The 18,999-nt window shown below is 42.3% G+C and overlaps 1 protein-coding gene across 28 annotated transcripts in view; it reads right to left on the bottom strand.

Annotated features, from left to right (window-relative positions):
• EYA1 (EYA transcriptional coactivator and phosphatase 1) overlaps nt 1-18,999 on the bottom strand; it is a 357,349-nt gene that overhangs the window by 76,812 nt on the left and 261,538 nt on the right. For all 28 annotated transcript variants that reach the window (XM_021089240.2, XM_021089251.2, XM_021089242.2 and 25 more), the window contains one exon: nt 568-707. In XM_021089240.2, the coding sequence (XP_020944899.1) occupies nt 568-707 (140 nt within the window). The remainder of the gene's footprint in view (nt 1-567; nt 708-18,999) is intronic.

Raw genomic sequence — 18,999 nt, 5'->3', positions numbered from 1 at the left:
ACCATGGTTTCCACCGTCAGATTTCACTTTGGCAATAAAAAGAAACTTAACTGCAGTAGGTTCAAGGCTGAAATCTACCACCCTTTAAAGTTTTATTTAACTCTTCCTGCTTTTGAACTCGGCCAAAACATGCCTCATAAGATGGTAACCACTTCTGTTTAGAATATTCTGGATTTTCCTTTTTCAATATACATAATGTGTCTTTAATTGTCAACTTTGTTTTATTAAGCATTTTTAGTACAACACTTAATTTATGTGTTGTACTAAATGGCAGTGACACAAGGGGTACAGAGGATTTTGCCAAAGCAGAATTGCATAATTAATTATGTTCCATTCAAGAGAAAAAACTGTTTTATTACATAGTTAAAATGGAAGAGAAAACAGAAATAAACAACTGCTTTATCTTTAACAGGGAAAAAAAAGAAAAAAACTGGTTTACTTATAATTAGTGTAGAAAAAAAAGCAGTAAAAAAGACATTTGGATGCCTTGATCACAGCAGGTGTCTGGAATCACCACTTAGCTACTAAGACACCTGGTTATTTACTAGGACATTGGCAATGACATACCTCAAGATCAGAATCTGGGGGAGGAGAAGGATTATTGTTTCTTCGGCCCCGTCCACGTGACTTCCCATCTGAAGCTCGACGCAATCGATCAGAATCTGAATCTTTAATAGGTGTCGATGGGCTGTGGATTGTACTGTACTCTGTGGAAATACAAGAAGAACCTTCATCCTTTGGTTCTATCCTCATGGTGCCAAGATTAACCTTGTAATCCATAGGGAAGTTGGAAGAGTAAAGCACATTTCATTCTGCTCAATTCCACATGATCTTTTACTTGCCTGGATAAATAATTTAAGAGGTATTTGATTATAGGCTTGTTTGTTAAGACTGTATGATTCAAAATAATAAAAACATAACAGAAGGTGGGAGCCAAGAGGTTGTACTAAGTTGCTAGAGTATTCTTTGTGGTTTTGTGCGATGGAACAATGCACTCCACCTCCCATGTCCACACTGCTTCTCTCTCACCCCACAAAATGGCTCCTGGCTGTGCTGAGAGGTCCATGCAATTGCCCTGTAGCTCTCCCACCTACAGAAAGGCTTCTGGTTCTCAGAAAGAAATGAAATGGAAAACCTTTGCGCCAGGGAGAACTGAATGAGACAGAGTTTTTTTCGCAAATTTAAAATTCTCCGTTTCTCTCCCCATTTTATGTGAGAGCAGGGAGAGGCAAGATGAGGAGAGCTGATGGATGGGTGAGGCCAGACGCTGCATGGCAGTTGTCACAGGCTATTCGTTAGTGTCTTAGCCTCTTTGAACCACACATCCCAAACCAAGCAGTGTGTTAAAATTACTCATCTGGGAAGCCCAGCGAAACCATGGAAATAAAGGTCTGGAAACCGCAAAATAAAAAGCAACCCCCAACCAGCTCAGAGGAAGAGCCACTGGGCAGTGGTTGTGGAGCGTGGGGGAGACTCTTACCCTGTTTCCAAACCATCTACTCTCACCCCGTAGGTACCTTTTTCTTTTTTTCTTAGTCCATCCAGTTCACCCATCAGACAATCTCCACCTCCCCAAACTCCAGATGTGCCAGTGTGCTGGCTCGCCCCTGAACCTCTTTGCCAGATCATTCTACGAGATATGGATTGGAATCTCTCAGTCTCATATGAGGAAGAATTATTTGCACAAAGATGTTTATGTTACTTTTCAACAAGCAGAAAACTATAAGGAGCAACTAAAGACCTGGGAACCTTTATTAACATACTACCAGCCTTGACTCTACCAACAAGGCCTTGTATGTGTCAGACTGTGTGGCCTCAGTATCACCTTCAAGTTTATGTGCTTCTTCAAAGCCTTATGAGTTAGGGTAGATAGGAATGAACTTTGACAGAGTCAATTCCTTTTTTTTGTCTTTCTGCCATTTCTTGGGCCACTCCTGCAGCATATGGAGGTTCCCAGAATAGGGGTCCAATCAGAGCTGTAGCCGCGGGCCTATGCCAGAGCCACAGCAACACGGGATCCGAGCCACGTCTGCAACCTACACCACAGCTCATGGCAATGCCAGATCCTTAACCTACTGAGCAAGGCCAGGGATCAAAGCCACAACCTCATGGTTCCTAGTCGGATTCGTTAACCACTGAGCCACAAAGGGAACTCCATCAGTTCCATTTCTAAATCACACGAAACAGCCCTCTACTTTCTGTTTAACCTTAAAATAGAATTGATTACTCTCACTTTTCAATGAGCCTTTTGCATGTCCTCTGGCATAAAACAAGAAGGTGAGCATCCTCATATAAACTGGACATGTGAGCTCCTATCCAGAGACCATCATGATGCCTTACAAGCCTATCAATTAATTCTGCCAGAAAATTTGAAACAACTCCACCAAATGATCAGTTTATGCAGTTATTCGAGGTGCATTTTTGGCTAGCTTATCTCACAGAACTATTAAAGTGCAAGGCTGCCTGGTCAACGTTAAGCATGCTCTAAATCTATGTTAGATTGTTTCCACGCCTAAGTAGATGTTGGTGGCATATTCTATTTAAGATGTTCAAAACCAAGCATCTCCCTTCCGTGTTTTATAGAGAATGAGGAGCTCCAAGTGAATTTTTTTAAGGAATTCATTAGGTTCAAAGATGTGTTTGGAAGTCTTGACCTCTTTTTTTTTCTTTAAATATTCTGCAGAACATGAATAGCCACCACCTGATACAGAACACCTGCCCATCTCTTTAACTGTTTCAAAATGGAGCATTCGCTTTGTAAGTGGAACAGCTAACACCTAATTTGCCCTGGACTTCAAGAACTGGAGTGTAAAGTCTATCTTGAATGGTGAGCTCTCCAGTTTTTAAAAGTTAACCTTTGAGAAGAAGCTAAAGACAAGCAATGATGTGTCTTATCCCATTATGTTTTATGCTTTGACTTCCAGACAGTTTAGGGATAATTTTATCCTCAAAGTAGTCTACCACAGCTAAGTTTTTTCAGCCAAGATTTCCTCCTATTGATGGCCTCTTCCTTGATTTCTTAGTGTTTACTGCTTTTTACCATTTTCAAAAACTCAAATCTTTAAAAATACATTTGATCTACATTTGTTTAGAATACAAAAGCTATAATGAAACTGATTATCCACATTTAAAAACTTCCCCTCAATTGGATTCGGAAGATGTGGTATATATACACGATGGAATACTACTCAGCCATAAAAAAGGATGACATCATGCCATTTGCAGCAACATGGATGGAACTAGAGAATCTCATACTGAGTGAAATGAGCCAGAAAGACAAAGACAAATACCATATGATATCACTTATAACTGGAATCTAATATCCAGCACAAATGAACATCTCCTCAGAAAAGAAAATCATGGACTTGGAGAAGAGACTTGTGGTTGCCTGATGGGAGGGGGAGGGAGTGGGAGGGATCGGGAGCTTGGGCTTATCAGTCACAACCTAGAATAGATTTACAAGGAGATCCCGCTGAATAGCATTGAGAACTATGTCTAGATACTCATGTTGCAACAGAAGAAATGGTGGGGGAAAAACTGTAATTGTAATGTATACATGTAAGGATAACCTGACCCCCTTGCTGTACAGTGGGAAAATAAAATTAAAAAAAAATAAAATAAAAATAAATAAATAAAAACTTCCCCTCAAAGAAAAAAAAATTCAATAATCCACAGTATACGAGAAGATTTTAAAATCATGTTATCTAAGGTTTTTCCAGGTGAAGAAAAAAAGCTCTAAAAGATGGACAATCTGACACTTTTAATACATTAAAACATACATACTCACTTTACAGAACTGAACTTATAAGAAAAATGAAATTTAAATAATACAAAAGTTAAAAAATATTCTTCCTTTTTGTTCTACGAGGTGGAATTAAATGCTTCTATTCTCCTAACCAGCTTTTCTGACTCTTAGTTCTCCTTCCTCCTACTAGTGCAAAACAACTCAACAAATAATTTAATCTTCTAATCCACCACTATCTCATGTTTCATTAAAATCCTCTCCAAATTGTTCAACTTTACCCCTCCTGAGATAATGGATGTGCAAACACTCAGAAGAGCATTCGTTTCATTGAACAAACATCGACTGAATGTTCACACTAGACACTGTACCAGGAGCTTGAAGTATAACCATGTCCCCAACAGCTGTGGTTCCTGCCTTCTTGGAGCATAAAATTCAGAGGAAGGCACTGATTCATGAACAAAAAATGAGAGATTACGAAACCACAGAAAGGATTCTGCCACAGGAAAGGTAGAATGCTAGGTGACCACAGAAGAAGTCCATGTAACTCAGATTTGCAGGGTTATAAATGCTTCCTCATGATTCATGATAGAAGACAAACTCACCAATAAAAAGGGTAAATAAATGTGTTCCAAGTGGTCACATGAGCATGTGTGAAGGTGAAGAAAGAGAGAGCATGCTGAGGAACTGAAAAACCATCAATGCGACCTGAATCTACAGACCTAGGGGATCGAGATGAAGCTGGAGAGGCAGGCAAAGAACTCAACAAGGGGGGGGTGATGTCATCACCTTTACGTTTTTAAATAGAGGACTCCAGCTTCAGTGTGGCCAGGGTCCCAGAGACAAATGAAGATTGACAAAGGGAGACCAGTCAAGAGGATAACTCAGTCATGTAGCTGAGGCTTGATGGTGGTCCAGATGCCAGTAGCAGGAATAAAGGAGAGTTTTGGATTTGAAGAGTCCTTTGGCAGTGAAATCAGCAACTAATGGGATAAGAAGGAAGAAGTCAAGGATGATGCTCATGCCAGTGGTTTGGCCACAGGGCAGATTGTAGTATGAGCATGGGACTCGGGAAGAAAGAGGGATGGAAGAGAGAAAAACGTAGGTGAGAATTTGGGTCCAGCTTGGACATAGTGAACTTGAAGAAACTGTGGCATTCCCATAAAGATGTCCAGTAGGCTGTTAGACTGAACTGAAGCTCAGGCATGAAACCTAGACTGGGTTTAGGTTTGGAAATTGACACCACATACAATATAATGAAAGATATGGGTGTCACGAAGAACATGGGGTATGTGTAGCAGGAATGGGGCAGAGAAAGTTGGGTGGGGTATGAGAAGGAGAACCAAGGTCAGTGCAGTACAGAAAAAAGAATATGACAGGACAGAGAGAGGGATCAACAGCTTCAGATAAGAGATAAGGAAAAATAAGAACAAGTTCAAAAGTATTTTAAATTTAGAGTCAAAGATGGCTTTGGTGTATGAACGTATAGGCTTGAGAAGTATTTAGGAGGCACATTGGTGGGAGAAAAATGAGAGCAGAAAGAAGAGTAAACAGAGGGTAGAACTCCAAAAAAGTTGCTGATGACCCTACGTGGTGTCAATTTCCAAACCTATGATGGCCAGATCCAGTCATCTTCAGTCTTCAGTCTTATTTGACCTCTCTGTGCTAACCATTCGCTCCTTTAAACCATGTACCCATAAGAATAACCTGACTTCCTTTTCTTCTGCTTCTCATCCTATCCCCACACTATTCCTTCTCACTCTCCTTGGATACTTTTCTCCCTGCCCAAATCTTAAACGTTGGTGTTCTCCACTTCAGTGATACTAAAAGTACTGATGTGGGACAAAGTAAGGAGTTTGCATCGGGATGTTAATCAATGCAAGGCTTCCTTCATTGAAAAGTCTTGCTAAGGCGTTCCCGACATGGCTCAGTGGTTAATGAACCCCACTAGCATCCATGAGGACAAAGGTTCGACCCCTGGCCTCGCTCAGTGGGTTAAGGATCCCACTGAGGCTGTGTGCTGTGGCTGTGCCAGAGGCCAGCAGCGATAGTTCCGATTCAACTCCTAGCCTGGGAACCTCCATATGCCACAGGTGCAGCCCTAAAAAAAGACCCCCTCAAAAAAAAGTCTTGCTAAGGTTTTTGTTTGTTTGTTTTAAAGTCAGCTCAAGTAAAGTGTGCTTGGTCACCGTTACAAGCTGAAGCAAATCCTTTCTGTCATCATGTACCAACTATAAACAACTGGCACCCAGGCATTCCATGGGTGGACTAAACTTTGAGAAACAGTGCACCAGAGGTTCTCTCTGTGGTCCTCCTATGTCTCTATAGGCTCTATGTGGTTGGTAGCATCAGTAAGGAGGATTTCAATATAAGCCCCAGGCGGATGATTCTAAAGCTTCACCTGCTCATCTCTTGACCTGGCCATCCCACTGTTTGCCAGACCGCTTGATCTGAATACCCCATGAACACCACAGCTAGTTTTCCCAAACTGAATCTGCTTCTGTTAAAGAGTCTAATGAATGGTGCTAACATCTACCCAGTTTTCCAATCCAGAAATTCTTTACTGACTCCATCAAATCAAGACAACATTATGTGGTCCTTCCTCCTAAATACTCTGGCTCCAAGTTTAGGCCTTTATCATCCTCTGTCTTTATTCTCACAATAGGCTGTTTCCAAGTTTGCCACCAGCAGCCTTTCAACTATTGTTTGCACCACCATAACAGCAAGCTTGAAAACCCTTCGATGCTCTAAATGCTCAGTGTGGAACAGGAGAAAGAGTCTAGATTTTAGGACTGAGCTGCAGATTGGACTGCCACATTTCGAATCATGACCCCACTAGCATGACTTTGTGCAAGTTATTTTACTTTTCTATGATTTAGTTCCGCCATCTGTAAAAGGGGAATTAATGAAATAAAATAAAAATACTACGTAAGGGTCCTTAGAACCATGCATAGCACTAGCAGAAAAAAGCCCCACTGGGTCAAGCTCTGACACCTCATCTCTAACTGTTCCCTCCCTTGCACTTCAGACACACCCAATTATCCTGGCTCTCTGAAGATGTCAAGCTGTTTCCTGACTTTGCACACACTGTTCCCTTTTTTAGAATGCCTCTTTTCCATACTTACCTGCCTTCCCTGATCTGTCTGTGAAACTCCCATTAATCCCTAAAGATCAAGCTTGAGTATCTTCTTTGTGAAGTCTCCTTCTAAATTTTGGAGAATTTTCTATTTACGTTTATTTCTATTGTACGGTTATTATAGAGTTTTTGCAAGTAATTATGTTCACAGTGGATAAATTTGATTCAGTTATTTTAAGTAAATGCCATCACTCCTACTCCTGGAGGGCAGTCCTGGTGGTATTTATTTTGTATGCTGAGGGCACTTTAAGAATCCAGAGCACAGGAGTTCCCATCTTGGTGCAGAGGAAATGAATCCGACTAGGAACCATGAGATTGTGGGTTCAATTGCTGGCCTTGCTCAGTGGGTTAAGAATCCGGCATCGCCGTGAGCTGTGGTGTGGGTCAGACACGGCTTGGATCTGACATTGCTGTGGCTCTGGTGTAGGCTGGCAGCCAGAGCTCCAATTAGACCCCTAGCCTGGGAACCTCCATATGCTGTGAGTGTGGCCCTAAAAAGACAAAAAATACAAAATAGTAATAATAATAATAATAATATAAAAATAAATTAAAAAAATTTTTAAAAAGAATCCAGAGCACAAAATACACATTAAAAAAAAAAAATCAATGATCAAAAGAATGAGTGTTTCTCAAGTTAAGCTTTAACTCTATTAAATCTACGAAAATTATCTATTTCTACTGGCAAGTCAAAATACTTACAAATGGCAAATAGCTGTAATTCTTTTTAAAGCTTATTTAAAAATTTATGATTACAAAAAAAAAAAAAAAAAAAAAAAAAAAAAGGAGTTCCCGTCGTGGCTCAGTGGTTAACGAATCCGACTAGGAACCATGAGGTTGCGGATTCAATCCCTGGCCTCGCTCAGTGGGTTGAGGATCCGGCATTGCCGTGAGCTGTGATGTAGGTTGCAGACGCGGCTCGGGTCCTGCGTTGCTGTGGCTCTGGCGTAGGCAGGCAGCTACAGCTCTGACTCGACCCCTAGCCTGGGAATCTCCATATGCCGTGGGAGTGGCCCAAGAAATGGCAAAAAGATTTAAAAAAATATATATGTTTACATGTTCAATCATAAAATATTAAAATCTACACAAGGTCATTAGAATTCTCCATTTGTAAATAGCACCAAAGTGTTCCATAAATCCTTCAATATTAAAAATAAAATCAGGAATGGAACTCAGAAGTTTCCATTTGGTTCACTGCGCTCATAACTCCTACCTGAGCCTTGGAGAAACTGCCTCCAAATATTTTAGTTCTTAGTCTCCTGGTTTTTCAAGTTGAAGAGATAGTCTAGATGCCTTAACTTGAAAGTTCTACCTTCTACAGGTGTACAATATTTGCCAAATCTCACTAGCTGTTAGTTTTTGTCTCTCCCTCTCAGTCACCTTCAAACTAATTGGTCTAAAATACCTCAGGCAACTCCAACCCTTCGACACCAGCAGGATTTACTGCCTACTGTAAATTCTAATCCAGATTCCTTGTTGGACTTTATTTCTCAAGGTTCCCTCAAAATGTTACCTACTTTCTTACATATCTTGCCAAACAGTTTTCCAAAGGACTGTATCCATTTAAACTGTGTCAGTTTTACTACAGCCTTACAGGCATTGGTTGTTACTGTTTTTAAAAAGTTGTTACTATTTCATTAAGTGCAGAATAGCAATACATGGTTTTAACTGGGAGATGTTGGAGATGCTTCAAAACTGATGCAGACATCAAATGCTACAATTGTGTGGTAAAGATGGTAAGTGAAACACAGTTGCTGAACAAATTGGAGGACAAGGTTCAAAATAAGTTGCTCATTTGGGGAAGCTGATGATAAGTAGAAAAGGAATTTAATATATACTTTTGAAAAAGTATCACAGGTGGTAAGAGAGATGAGCCATCATGTTATCAAAACACCCCTACCTTGAATATGCAAACAAGGCAGGAGGAGGGTAGAAGATTTTGTTTTTCTCATGAACACAGTAAACTGACATGCAAAACAGATTCTCCTTGGGTTAATACAGGCACCAGATACCTCCATCCTGGGAGGCATTTTGTGTTTCCATTTCCAACAAAACAGATCTCCATGCGGGCACCAAGCCTAAGGAAACTGCTCTAAGATGGGCCCTGCTCCAGGTATGTGACCTTGGGGGACACCTGTCTACTGAATCTGGAGGACACAACCACAAATGACAGGAGCAGAAAGGCACCAGTGGCACTGCTAACAAGCTAACCTTGTTTCTGAGGACAGAAACATTCAAGGGCCCTGCCATGGTCAAGCCATGCTGTTCACTATACAGTCGGCTCTCTGTATGCTCCAGTTTAGCATCCACAGATCAAAGATATCTTTAAAATTCCAGAAAGTTCCAAAAAGCAAAACTTGAATTTGCCATGCACTGGCAACTATTTACATAGCATTTTCACTAAACCAGGCATTATAAATAGTCTAGAGGTGGTCTGAAGTATACAGAAGGCTGTGCATCAGTTACATGCAAACACTATGTCATTTTATAAAAGGGACGTGAGCACCCATGGGTTTTGGTACGGGGTGGAGGGCACGTGGCGGAACCAATCCCCCAGGATACAGAGGGAAGACTGTACAGGAAAATTCAGAAATTTAGGGGAAAGGCCAAATGGAAAAGGGGTGTGTATGCCTTTCACACTGATCACTTAGCTGTCCCTTGACTTACAGTGACCTCTGACAACTGCATCTGACACATGTTGCTACCCAAACCCTCCCCAGTCCTCTGACAACACCGTAAAAGAGATTCTCCCCTCCTGTAAGTCAGCCTGGAATCAAGCTCCAGACTCAGAGATCCTTAGAGTTGAAAACTGAAATTCTGAATATTCTCAAAACTCTAAAGAAATTCCAGTGGTGGCTTAAATGTCACATCATCACGGTCCTGTGATAGAATCACTACCATAGAAAACGAAGGCTCACAGCAGAGCATGGACATATACGTACACAACATATTCAGCTTACGTCTTTTTCTCCAATAAAAGGGGAACAATGTTGGAAAACTTCTTCAAAAAAGCCATTATGCGTTGTTTTTGGAAAACAATCTTTGAAAGAAGTCCATTTTAAAGCAGCTACAAAATTGGTCATCTTATCCTTGCCCTGGACCTAATCTTCCATTCAAACTTCAATATAAGAGTTTGAGGAATGAATGGGAGGAATTTTCTTAGGTCTTTAAAATAAACTGATCATTATTAATACCACATCCATACTGATAATGGACTGCAACCTCTGATGTTGCCGTGTTTCACTTTTTCTACCATCCCCTTCCCACTCTTGGTGATGTGGGGACTTCTGACTCGGGGGGCATCCCTAGTGAGTGTTGGCGATAAAGGCTTCTAAGATGTTCTGATGCATTTTCTGCTCTCTTTCGTGGAACCCCGCTGTACCTCCATCTCCTCATCTGTGATGATGGCAACTCCCCTGTTTGAATTTGACCTTTCTTTGGTAAGCTTCTGAAAGAAAGGTAAACATACAAAGCTCTCTTCTCAGGAAGTCCTAGCTCTGGACAGCACCCTAGTCTACCACCCACTGCTGTGTCTGAGCAGATTTCACTGGTGTCTCTGTATCGGGCCACCTCCACAGCCACGTGCTCACAGGGGCCCCACAGGTGGTTGGATGCTCAGTTGTGCCTTTTGGAAGGTCTTGATCTGTGAGCAAAGGGCCTGCATTTTCATTGTGCTATGGAGCGAGTCCTACCTGTAACTGTCCCAAAACACAAACCCTTGAGCCAGTGAAGCAAACACCACCTTGGGATTATGGGCAAAGACAGACCATCTATGTCACGCATGCTGGGCAATGTGTGAAGTGCTGGGGATCCAAGCAAACAGGACGGTTCTGCCCTCCCAGAATCTCTGTGCTGCCCGTATTCCTGACTTGTTGAGGGACAGCATGGGACAACCTGCCACTTAAGACCAAGTCTTGCAGCCTCAAGCATGAAACCTGCCACCTCATTCACTGAGAAAACAGAAGTGCCCACTCTCCACACTTTCTATGCCTGGCAAACCCACCTGACAGTACTTTTAATGGTCTGGCTCCCCTCTTGCTAGAATGGATGGATTTCTGGGCTCCCAAGGCCAACCCCTCATTTGGGCAGGAGAGCCCAGCCCCCTCTTCTTCTTCAGCCAGCATTCCCTGTCTTCTGGATTGACATAGACTGAATGTATTTCCTGCCCCTCCCCCCCCCCAAAAAAAACCACCCCTGACTTCTCCCTCTAGTTTCTGCCCCATTTACCCACTTGCAGAGTATAGTGAAAATAATGGAAAGAACTGTGAATGTCTGCTGTGTAAATTTCCTCTCCTCCCATTTCCTTCTGAATCCACTCCATTCATGCTACTTCCTCCATCCCTCCTCCAATACTCCCCTTTGTCAAGATCCTTAGTGACGTGTCTGTGACCTACACTGCAGCTCACAGCAAGGCCAGATCCTTAACCCACTGAGTGGGTCCAGGAATCAAACCTACATCCTCATGGATGTCAGTCAGGTTGGTTATCACTGAGCCACAATGCGAACTCCCTGCATTCTTTTTCAAGCCTTCACCAGTATTGCACACAGATCACCTTACTCATACAATGCTTACTTCCCTTGGCTCCATCCTTCCCCTGGCCCTATACCTCCTTTAGCTCTATCTACACTTGTGGCCTTGGTCAACTCATTCAGGTACCTCATTTTTACATGGCATTTGTGGTGCTGACTGACAAATTTAGGTCCCAAACTATCCTATGAATACCAGACTTATTTATCCAACAACTTATTTGCCATCTCCTCTTTAGAATTCTTTTTCTTTCTTTTTTTTTTTTTAGCCATGCCCTCCACATACAGAAGTTCCCAGGCCAGAGACTGCACACATGCCACTTCAGTGACCTGACCCACAGCAGTGACAATGCTGAATCCTTTAACTGCTAGGCCACCAGAGAACTCTTGGATTTCTAACAGCCATTTCAAACTTAACATGTGCCAAATAGAAATCCTGATTCCCTCCACACAACCTTCTCTTCTGACCATTTTCCCCATCAATAAATGGCAAATGCACTTTTCTGGCAGTTTGAGCCCCACACTGTCCCTAATGACTCCTCCCTTCTTACTTCTCACAGTCAATCCACTGACAAATCCTGGTGGTTCTCCTACTTTCTTATCTCTTTCAAGTCTGACTGTTTTCACCACCCCCACCCAGAGCACCCAAGCCTGGCCCCCTTTATACCATGGACCCCAGGAATCTTCTCCCATGTGATGGCCCCAGGCCCCATCTTCTGCAGCTCATTCTCTGTCCAACAACCAGACAGATTCCTTTAAAATGTTAGGACATTGTGTCATTTTCTGTTTAAATACTTCTCACCTTAAGATAAAACCCAAGGTCCTCTAAGGCCTACCTGCCTGCTGCGATCTGGCCTCTCTACTATTCCCCCTGACCACTCCTCTCTCTCAAGGGGCTCCAACCATGCTGGCTTTCTTGCCACTCTCTGCATCTACCAGGCATGGTCCCTCCTCCCCCAGATATCAAGGTGGCTCTCTCCTCACCTCTTCTGGGGTCTGCTAAAATGTCACCCTGCCAGACCCGTCTTCTGAAATAGTTCACCTCCCCTAACTCTATTCTCTTTACACGCATGTCAAGCTTCCAGGCACTTCTGACTACCAGAAGCATGGTTTTGTTTGTTTGTTTGTTTTCCTCATGGCCTCACTTGCAATTCCCAGGCCAGGAGTTGAAACAGAGCTGCAGCTGCAGACCTATACTGCAGCCAGAGCAACACGAGTTTTGAGTCACACCTGCAACCTAGCCCACAGCTCATGGTAATGCCAGATCCTTAACCCACTGAGCGAGGCCAGGGGTCGAACTTGCATCCTCATGGAGACTAGTTGGGTCCTTAACCCACTGAGCCACAACAGCAACCCCCACAGATGCATTTTGTATTTACTTATTATCTGAGTCCCCTGGTAGAATGTAAACTCCCTCAGGGCAGAGACTTTATTTTGTTCACTGCCAAGGACCCTGTGTCTAGAACAGTGTTTGGAACATTCCAGAGAATCAATAAACATCTGCCATGGGATAAACTAACAATTTGGCATAGGGAACATCCCTGGTTCACAAGATACACATGATCACTGATAATCCCCAATGGAAAATTTAATTTTAAACATTCTCTTAAGGAATGTGTCACAGGTGAGCATTTATCAATCAATGTGGCTAATTCAGGGAGGATCTGATGGGAGGAGAACCTGCTTCCTTATTCTACCTTCTGGGTTCAACTGCCTTCATCCAAGACAGACTTAGGAGTAGACCTTAACCTTCACAGTAAAAGTGAGGCCATGTTCGGATAGAAAAGTGGAAAACAGATTAGTCAGGGCTTCCTCTGGGCTTTGAGATGATCTCTCTCATTCTACCTGCCGTCTCTGCCTCACACACCTGACTGGACCCGAAGTGACTTTTCTCAAGGAGAGCATCACTTCTCCAAGCCAGAAGTCTTGCTTTGTAGTGATGAGGACACAGACAGGTGGTCCAGGCTCTGATGGGCTCCCAGATGGGGAGGCTTAGCCAACACCTCTCCGGGAGGTTTGCAACTGGAGGAGAGGAGCTACCCAGGACCAAGGCTTAGCTGCATGGTTTCTGGAACCTGCACTGAAAATGTGACCTCCTTCTCTTTCAATGTTAGGGAAATAATCCACCTGTGAGGGGATGGATCCTGAAATTTCTGGTCCATCTCTGCATTCTCTCCAACTTCCAAGACAGAATACAGAAAACCAAGCATTTCAAATTTCATCTTAGTGGACAGCATAACTGACAAATCCAGACAGTACAATCTGAACGGTGAGGTTAACTTGTCATTTAAATAATTACCTGCACATTATCTGGACGTCAGCTTTTTCAGCAGTAAAATGCGGATAGTACCATCATGAAGATTATATAAGATAATTTAATGCTGAAATATTCTGCACAACATATTAATGCTGCCATGTGAAGTGCACTGTTCAAAGTCACCTTATGGTAAAGACAATTAAAAAAATGATCTTCCAGCTTAAAAATATTTTCATCCTTCAGTGAAATTTAAATATAGTTTAAGTTTGTTCTGATGGAAATGATGCCATCACTGAGCTCATTTAAAAGAGTCTAGGAGTTCCCATCATGGCTCAGTGGTCATGGAATCTGACTAGTATCCATGAAGACACGGGTTTGATCCCTGGCCTTGTTCAGTGGGTTAAGGAGCCAGCGTTGTCACAAACTGTAGTGTAGGTCACAGACACGGAGTGGATCCCACATTTCTGTGGCTATGGCCTAGGCCAGTGGCTGTGGTGTAGGCTGGCAGCTGCAGTTTCTGTTCGACCCCTAGGCATGCCATGGGTGCATGCCATGGGTGCAGCCCTAAAAAGCCAAAAAAATAAAGTCTGCACTTCTAGCCTTGGATGAATCTCCCTTCCTCATCTTCTGTTCCTGATTCATTCACATCTTTTGATGCTAAGGATATATTTCACCCCCTTTATTAGCTTTTTCTCCAAACACTTTACATAAGAAATCTCTGGTTCCTGTATTCTTCTGGAGCAATCTGCTGCTTCTCTAGCAGGACCTTGTTTAAAATTAGGGTTGGCTGTTCACACAGAGTGCTTCCCAGGGACAGAGACTAACCCTCTTGCTCACTGTATCCCCACTGAACCTAAGGGTACTTTGTAATTAAGAGATGCTCCATTGATAGCTAAGGAAATGCTAAAGAACCTCATTAAACCCTTATTTACAGGTAGCAGTAGGAGAAACCATGCTTTCTGCCTTTCCTTCCACTGGAGGACAGTGTAGAAAAATTTAATGGCAAGATCAAGGAATAAATCTCAAGAGAAATGTGCTCCCTCTATAATCTTTATCAATATCCAAGCTGAGTCAAGGGAGGTAATTACAGGAACAAATGTACTGAATCGGAGACATTGGGAAAAACATTAAATGGGAAACTGGATGAGAAACAGATTCCTCAGAAGGAAAGTTCTTAGAATGCTCAGAACATTTAAAATATCATTGGGGATGGAAAAGAAAGAAACTGCAGAAATTGAAAATGATGTCAGTGGTAAAGAAAATGAACGTTTACATTTGGGAAGCATGTTACAACTGGCAACATGCATTTTTATATAAATGAGCTGAAGTGAAATGAATACAAGCCGATTAATTACATGGGAAAGGTATAAGACTTGGAGCAGAGAGAAGAAAAGATGCTCCCAAGGTAGGTGCTCTTGGGAGGCCACACTTATGTGACTCTTCAAAAGGCTTATGTGCACCTATTAACCAACATGGTGGCACTGAAAAGATGCTTGTAATGTTATGTGCAAAACAGGTGCTTCCTGAGCATGGAATGGTGTGCTGAATCTTTTCCCTGCCTCTTATACTTTTTTTTTTTTTTTTTTTTGCGGTGGGGTGGGGGGGCATACCTGCAGGATATGGACGTTCCCAGACTAGGAGTCAAATTGGAGCTACAGCTGCCAGCCTACACCAGAGCCATAGCAACGCAGGATCCAAGCCATGTCTGTAATCGACACCACAGCTCACAGCAACACCAGATCCCTGACCCACTGAGCAAGGCCAGGGATCGAACATGCAACCTCAAGAATATTAGTCGGATTCGTTTCTACTACACCACAACGGGTACTCCTGGTCCTTATACTTCTTGAATAAAACATCTTAATTTTTAATTTTGTCTTCTGAGAAATGTATCTCCTACCTTTCTCCAGAAGGGATTTAAGACACCCACTGAAAATATACATCTTTAAAAAACAATGAGTGGTACATCAGAAGAAAAAGTAAGGTGGGAAACGTAAACAAAATAAGGCCAGCGGAAGTGTGGCCAGCACAGGTTTGCTTGCCTGAAGGTCTGCAGTCAACATAGGCAGAGGCACAAATAGTTCAAACACTCATAGGGTACAGAGGGTGAGAGAAACCAATTATGTAGGTGTTCCTAGTGCAAAGATGAGGTGGAGATGCCTTGTGGGATTGCTCATTGAGAAGGTGCTGTGTGATGCCAGGAATGTATTCTCATGGTAAATAAAACACCATGATTCACAAGACTCTAACTTCTAAGGCTGATCACACCCACTCCACATAGCTGACTGGCACTTCAGAGCACAAAGCACTGACGTCCGAGCATCTTACATATTTTAAGGGTAAAACTGAAACTATCTAGAAGAATAGGACCATCATTTACCCTTCTGGCAACCCACAGCATCAAATTTCTACTTGACTTTTAGATAGCAATAACGTAGGAGGTTATACTGATGAGTTCCCTGGAGTGGAGAGATTTTTTTTTTTCTTTTTACATCTGCACCTGCAGCATATGGAAGTTCCCAGGCTAGGGGGTGAATTAGAGCTGCAGCTGCAGCCCATACCACAGCTATGGCAACACAGATATGAGCCGCATCTTCGAGTTACGCTGCAGCTTGCAACAATGATGGATCCTTGACCCAATGAACAAGGCCAGGGATTGAACCCACATCCTCACAGAGACAACACAGGGTCCTTAACCCACTGAGTCAGAACAGGAACTCCTGAGTAGAGTAAAGTCTTGGCTGCTGAGTTAAGAGGAAACTCATAAACTTGTTACTAAGTTAGCTGTTCTGAGATGGAAATGACATTCTCATATGAAAATGAAGAGATCTAATCAGGGAAGATTCCCAAGTGGAAGGCCACAGCCCTGAAGAAGGCCCACGGCAGTCTTCAGAAAGTTACTTAGAATCCACACAGATCTGTGAAGTAATGGGCCAATAAGCCTTCAGAGTGACCTGCCAGACAGTGTGAACATAATTCTGTACAGGGAGATTTTTAAAGTAGGAGCTATCTGTCTTGGCAAAAAACAAACAACCTCATCAAAGCCTTGAATACACTACATTACATCATATAAAATTCTCAGTGAAGGAGTTCCTGTTGTGGCTCAGCAAAATGAACCCGACTAGTATCCATGAGGATCTGGGTACAATCCCTGGCCTCACTCAATGGGTTAAGGATCTGGCGTTGCCATGAGCTGTGGTGTAGGTTGAAGATGTGGCTCAGATCACACGTTGTGGTGTAGGCTGGCAGCTGCAGCTCCAATTCAACACCTAGCCTGGGAACTTCCATATGCTGTGGGTGTGGCCCTAAAAAAATTAAATAAAATTTTAAAAAATTTTTAAAAAGATTCTCAGTGTGTGTGTGTGTGTGTGTGTGTATGCATATATATACATGTGTGTGTGTGTGTGTATTGCTTTTTAGGGCCACACCTGCAGCATTTAGAGGTTCCCAGGCTAGGGGTTGAATCAGAGCTACCTTTAAGATTCAAAGCTGCCCTATTGGTCAACTGCTTCAGGTTTAAGTTCTCACTGAAGTGGATTTGTAAAAGAGACTTATCAATTTTCAAATCAGCTAAATATTTTTAAGTCAGTTGAGTCAAATTCAGAAGCTGTTTTCTCACAGAAACAACGGTAGACGTGACTTCCAAACCCAGCTGTGATTATCAAGTCAATCAACAAGCCAGGTGGAAACCACACACGTACAACGTACAACATTGGAAAACTGTACTCAAATATCAGCCATTACACAAAAGTGAAAAATAGTCAAATTTGTCTTAAATAATGGCTCTGAAGAACATGCAAGTTTAATTCTCCAAAGTACTTGGTGAAGTGTGTGGAATCATGGAAATATTTTCAAAAGTGTTAGAAGGTGATTACACCAGATTAAGATGCCTGCTTTGTCTTTAAAACGGACGGCTTCCTTTGTCCCTGAGTTGAGAAAATCATGATCCCTATACTTAGTGCCCATCAACCGTGAACTGTGAGTGGAGACGTAAAGAAAAAATAGACAAAAGCTGGCAGAGTAGAGAAGGAGGTCCTTACGGGGAAAGGGGAGGGGACGACTACAGAGGTGTTGTGAAAATTGTTTCCTCAGCAGGGCCATGGCAGCTGATCATGAAACAGCATCAACAGGGAGTAGGGACAGAGCAGATCAGGAAAGTGGGAGCTCAGAGAGAGTGTACAACACAGCACAAGATCATCTTAGCTACAGAACATACTGCGTCCCTATCATTTCAGACCTATGTTATTTTATCAGCAAAAAGAGCTCCTTCAAGCTTTTAACACATATTTAACTGAATGTCTCCTAATAGATGCCTTTGCTGAGTGATTACGCTCATAGAAGCCACAAATGATTAAAGAAAATCAACACCATACAGCTACTACCTCTAGGACTCTCTGTTGACATTTTCGTTTTTCTGCTTGTTTGAAATTTTAGACACACTATTTGAAGAAGCAGTATGCTTCTCCGATGAAGCACTCAAGCTTGAAGCCAAGCTTCCAGATGTTAAATCCAGAGTCGTCACTGACTCTCCTTACCCTCCCAGCCTGTAAAATGGGGATGAAGGGGACACTGCTTCCCTCCTGGACTTGGGTGGGAATGGACCAAGTTCACACATGCCTGGTGCTTAAGATGATGCTCGGCACATAGTAAGTGCTCAAAATATATAAACAAAACAAAACTGAATTTTCTTCTGTATATTACTAAGCGAAACGTAGGTTACAAAATAGTATGTATAGTGTGCTATTATCTTTAAGGAAAAAGAAAACTACAGGCATACATGCTTGGAGTTCCCATTGTGGTAATGAACCCAACTAGTATCTCTGAGGACGTGGGTTGGATACCCAGCCCTCCTCATTGGATTAAGGATGTGGCGTGGCTGTGGCTGTGGCGTAGGCTAGCAACTGTATCTCTGCTTCACCCCCTAGCCTGGGAACTTTCATATGCCAAAGGTGCAGCCCTAAAAAGGAAAACAAAAACAAAAACTACACATACTCAACACAACACTAGAAATCAACTATACTTCAATTTAAAAAAAAAGTATACCCACTTGAACACGGGGAAAAAAGTTCTCAGAGGCAGGTGCTATGTGTATGTTTAATTGCATCCTTAAAAGGACATATGAGAAATTCTGACAGAACACTGTAAACCAACTATAATGGAAAAAATAAGTCATTAAAGAAAAAGAAATTTTGCTGAAAGAAACTGAGTGGCTGGGTGCTGAAGATGAAGAGGGTTTTACTCTTCTCTGTAAACCCCTATGGGCCTTTATAATTTTGTCCCATGCTCATTAATCAGTAAATTTAAAAAAAGCACTCATTAAAGTTAATTTTTTTTTGTCTA

Source organism: Sus scrofa, chromosome 4, assembly GCF_054392235.1.
Source record: "Sus scrofa isolate SSC_HxYL_T2T_F1_AM1 chromosome 4, Sscrofa_HxYL_maternal_Yorkshire_Landrace_v2.0, whole genome shotgun sequence".
Taxonomy (NCBI): Eukaryota; Metazoa; Chordata; class Mammalia; order Artiodactyla; family Suidae; genus Sus; species Sus scrofa.
Note: the sequence above shows the minus strand (reverse complement) of the source record. Positions and strands in the feature narration are given on the sequence as shown.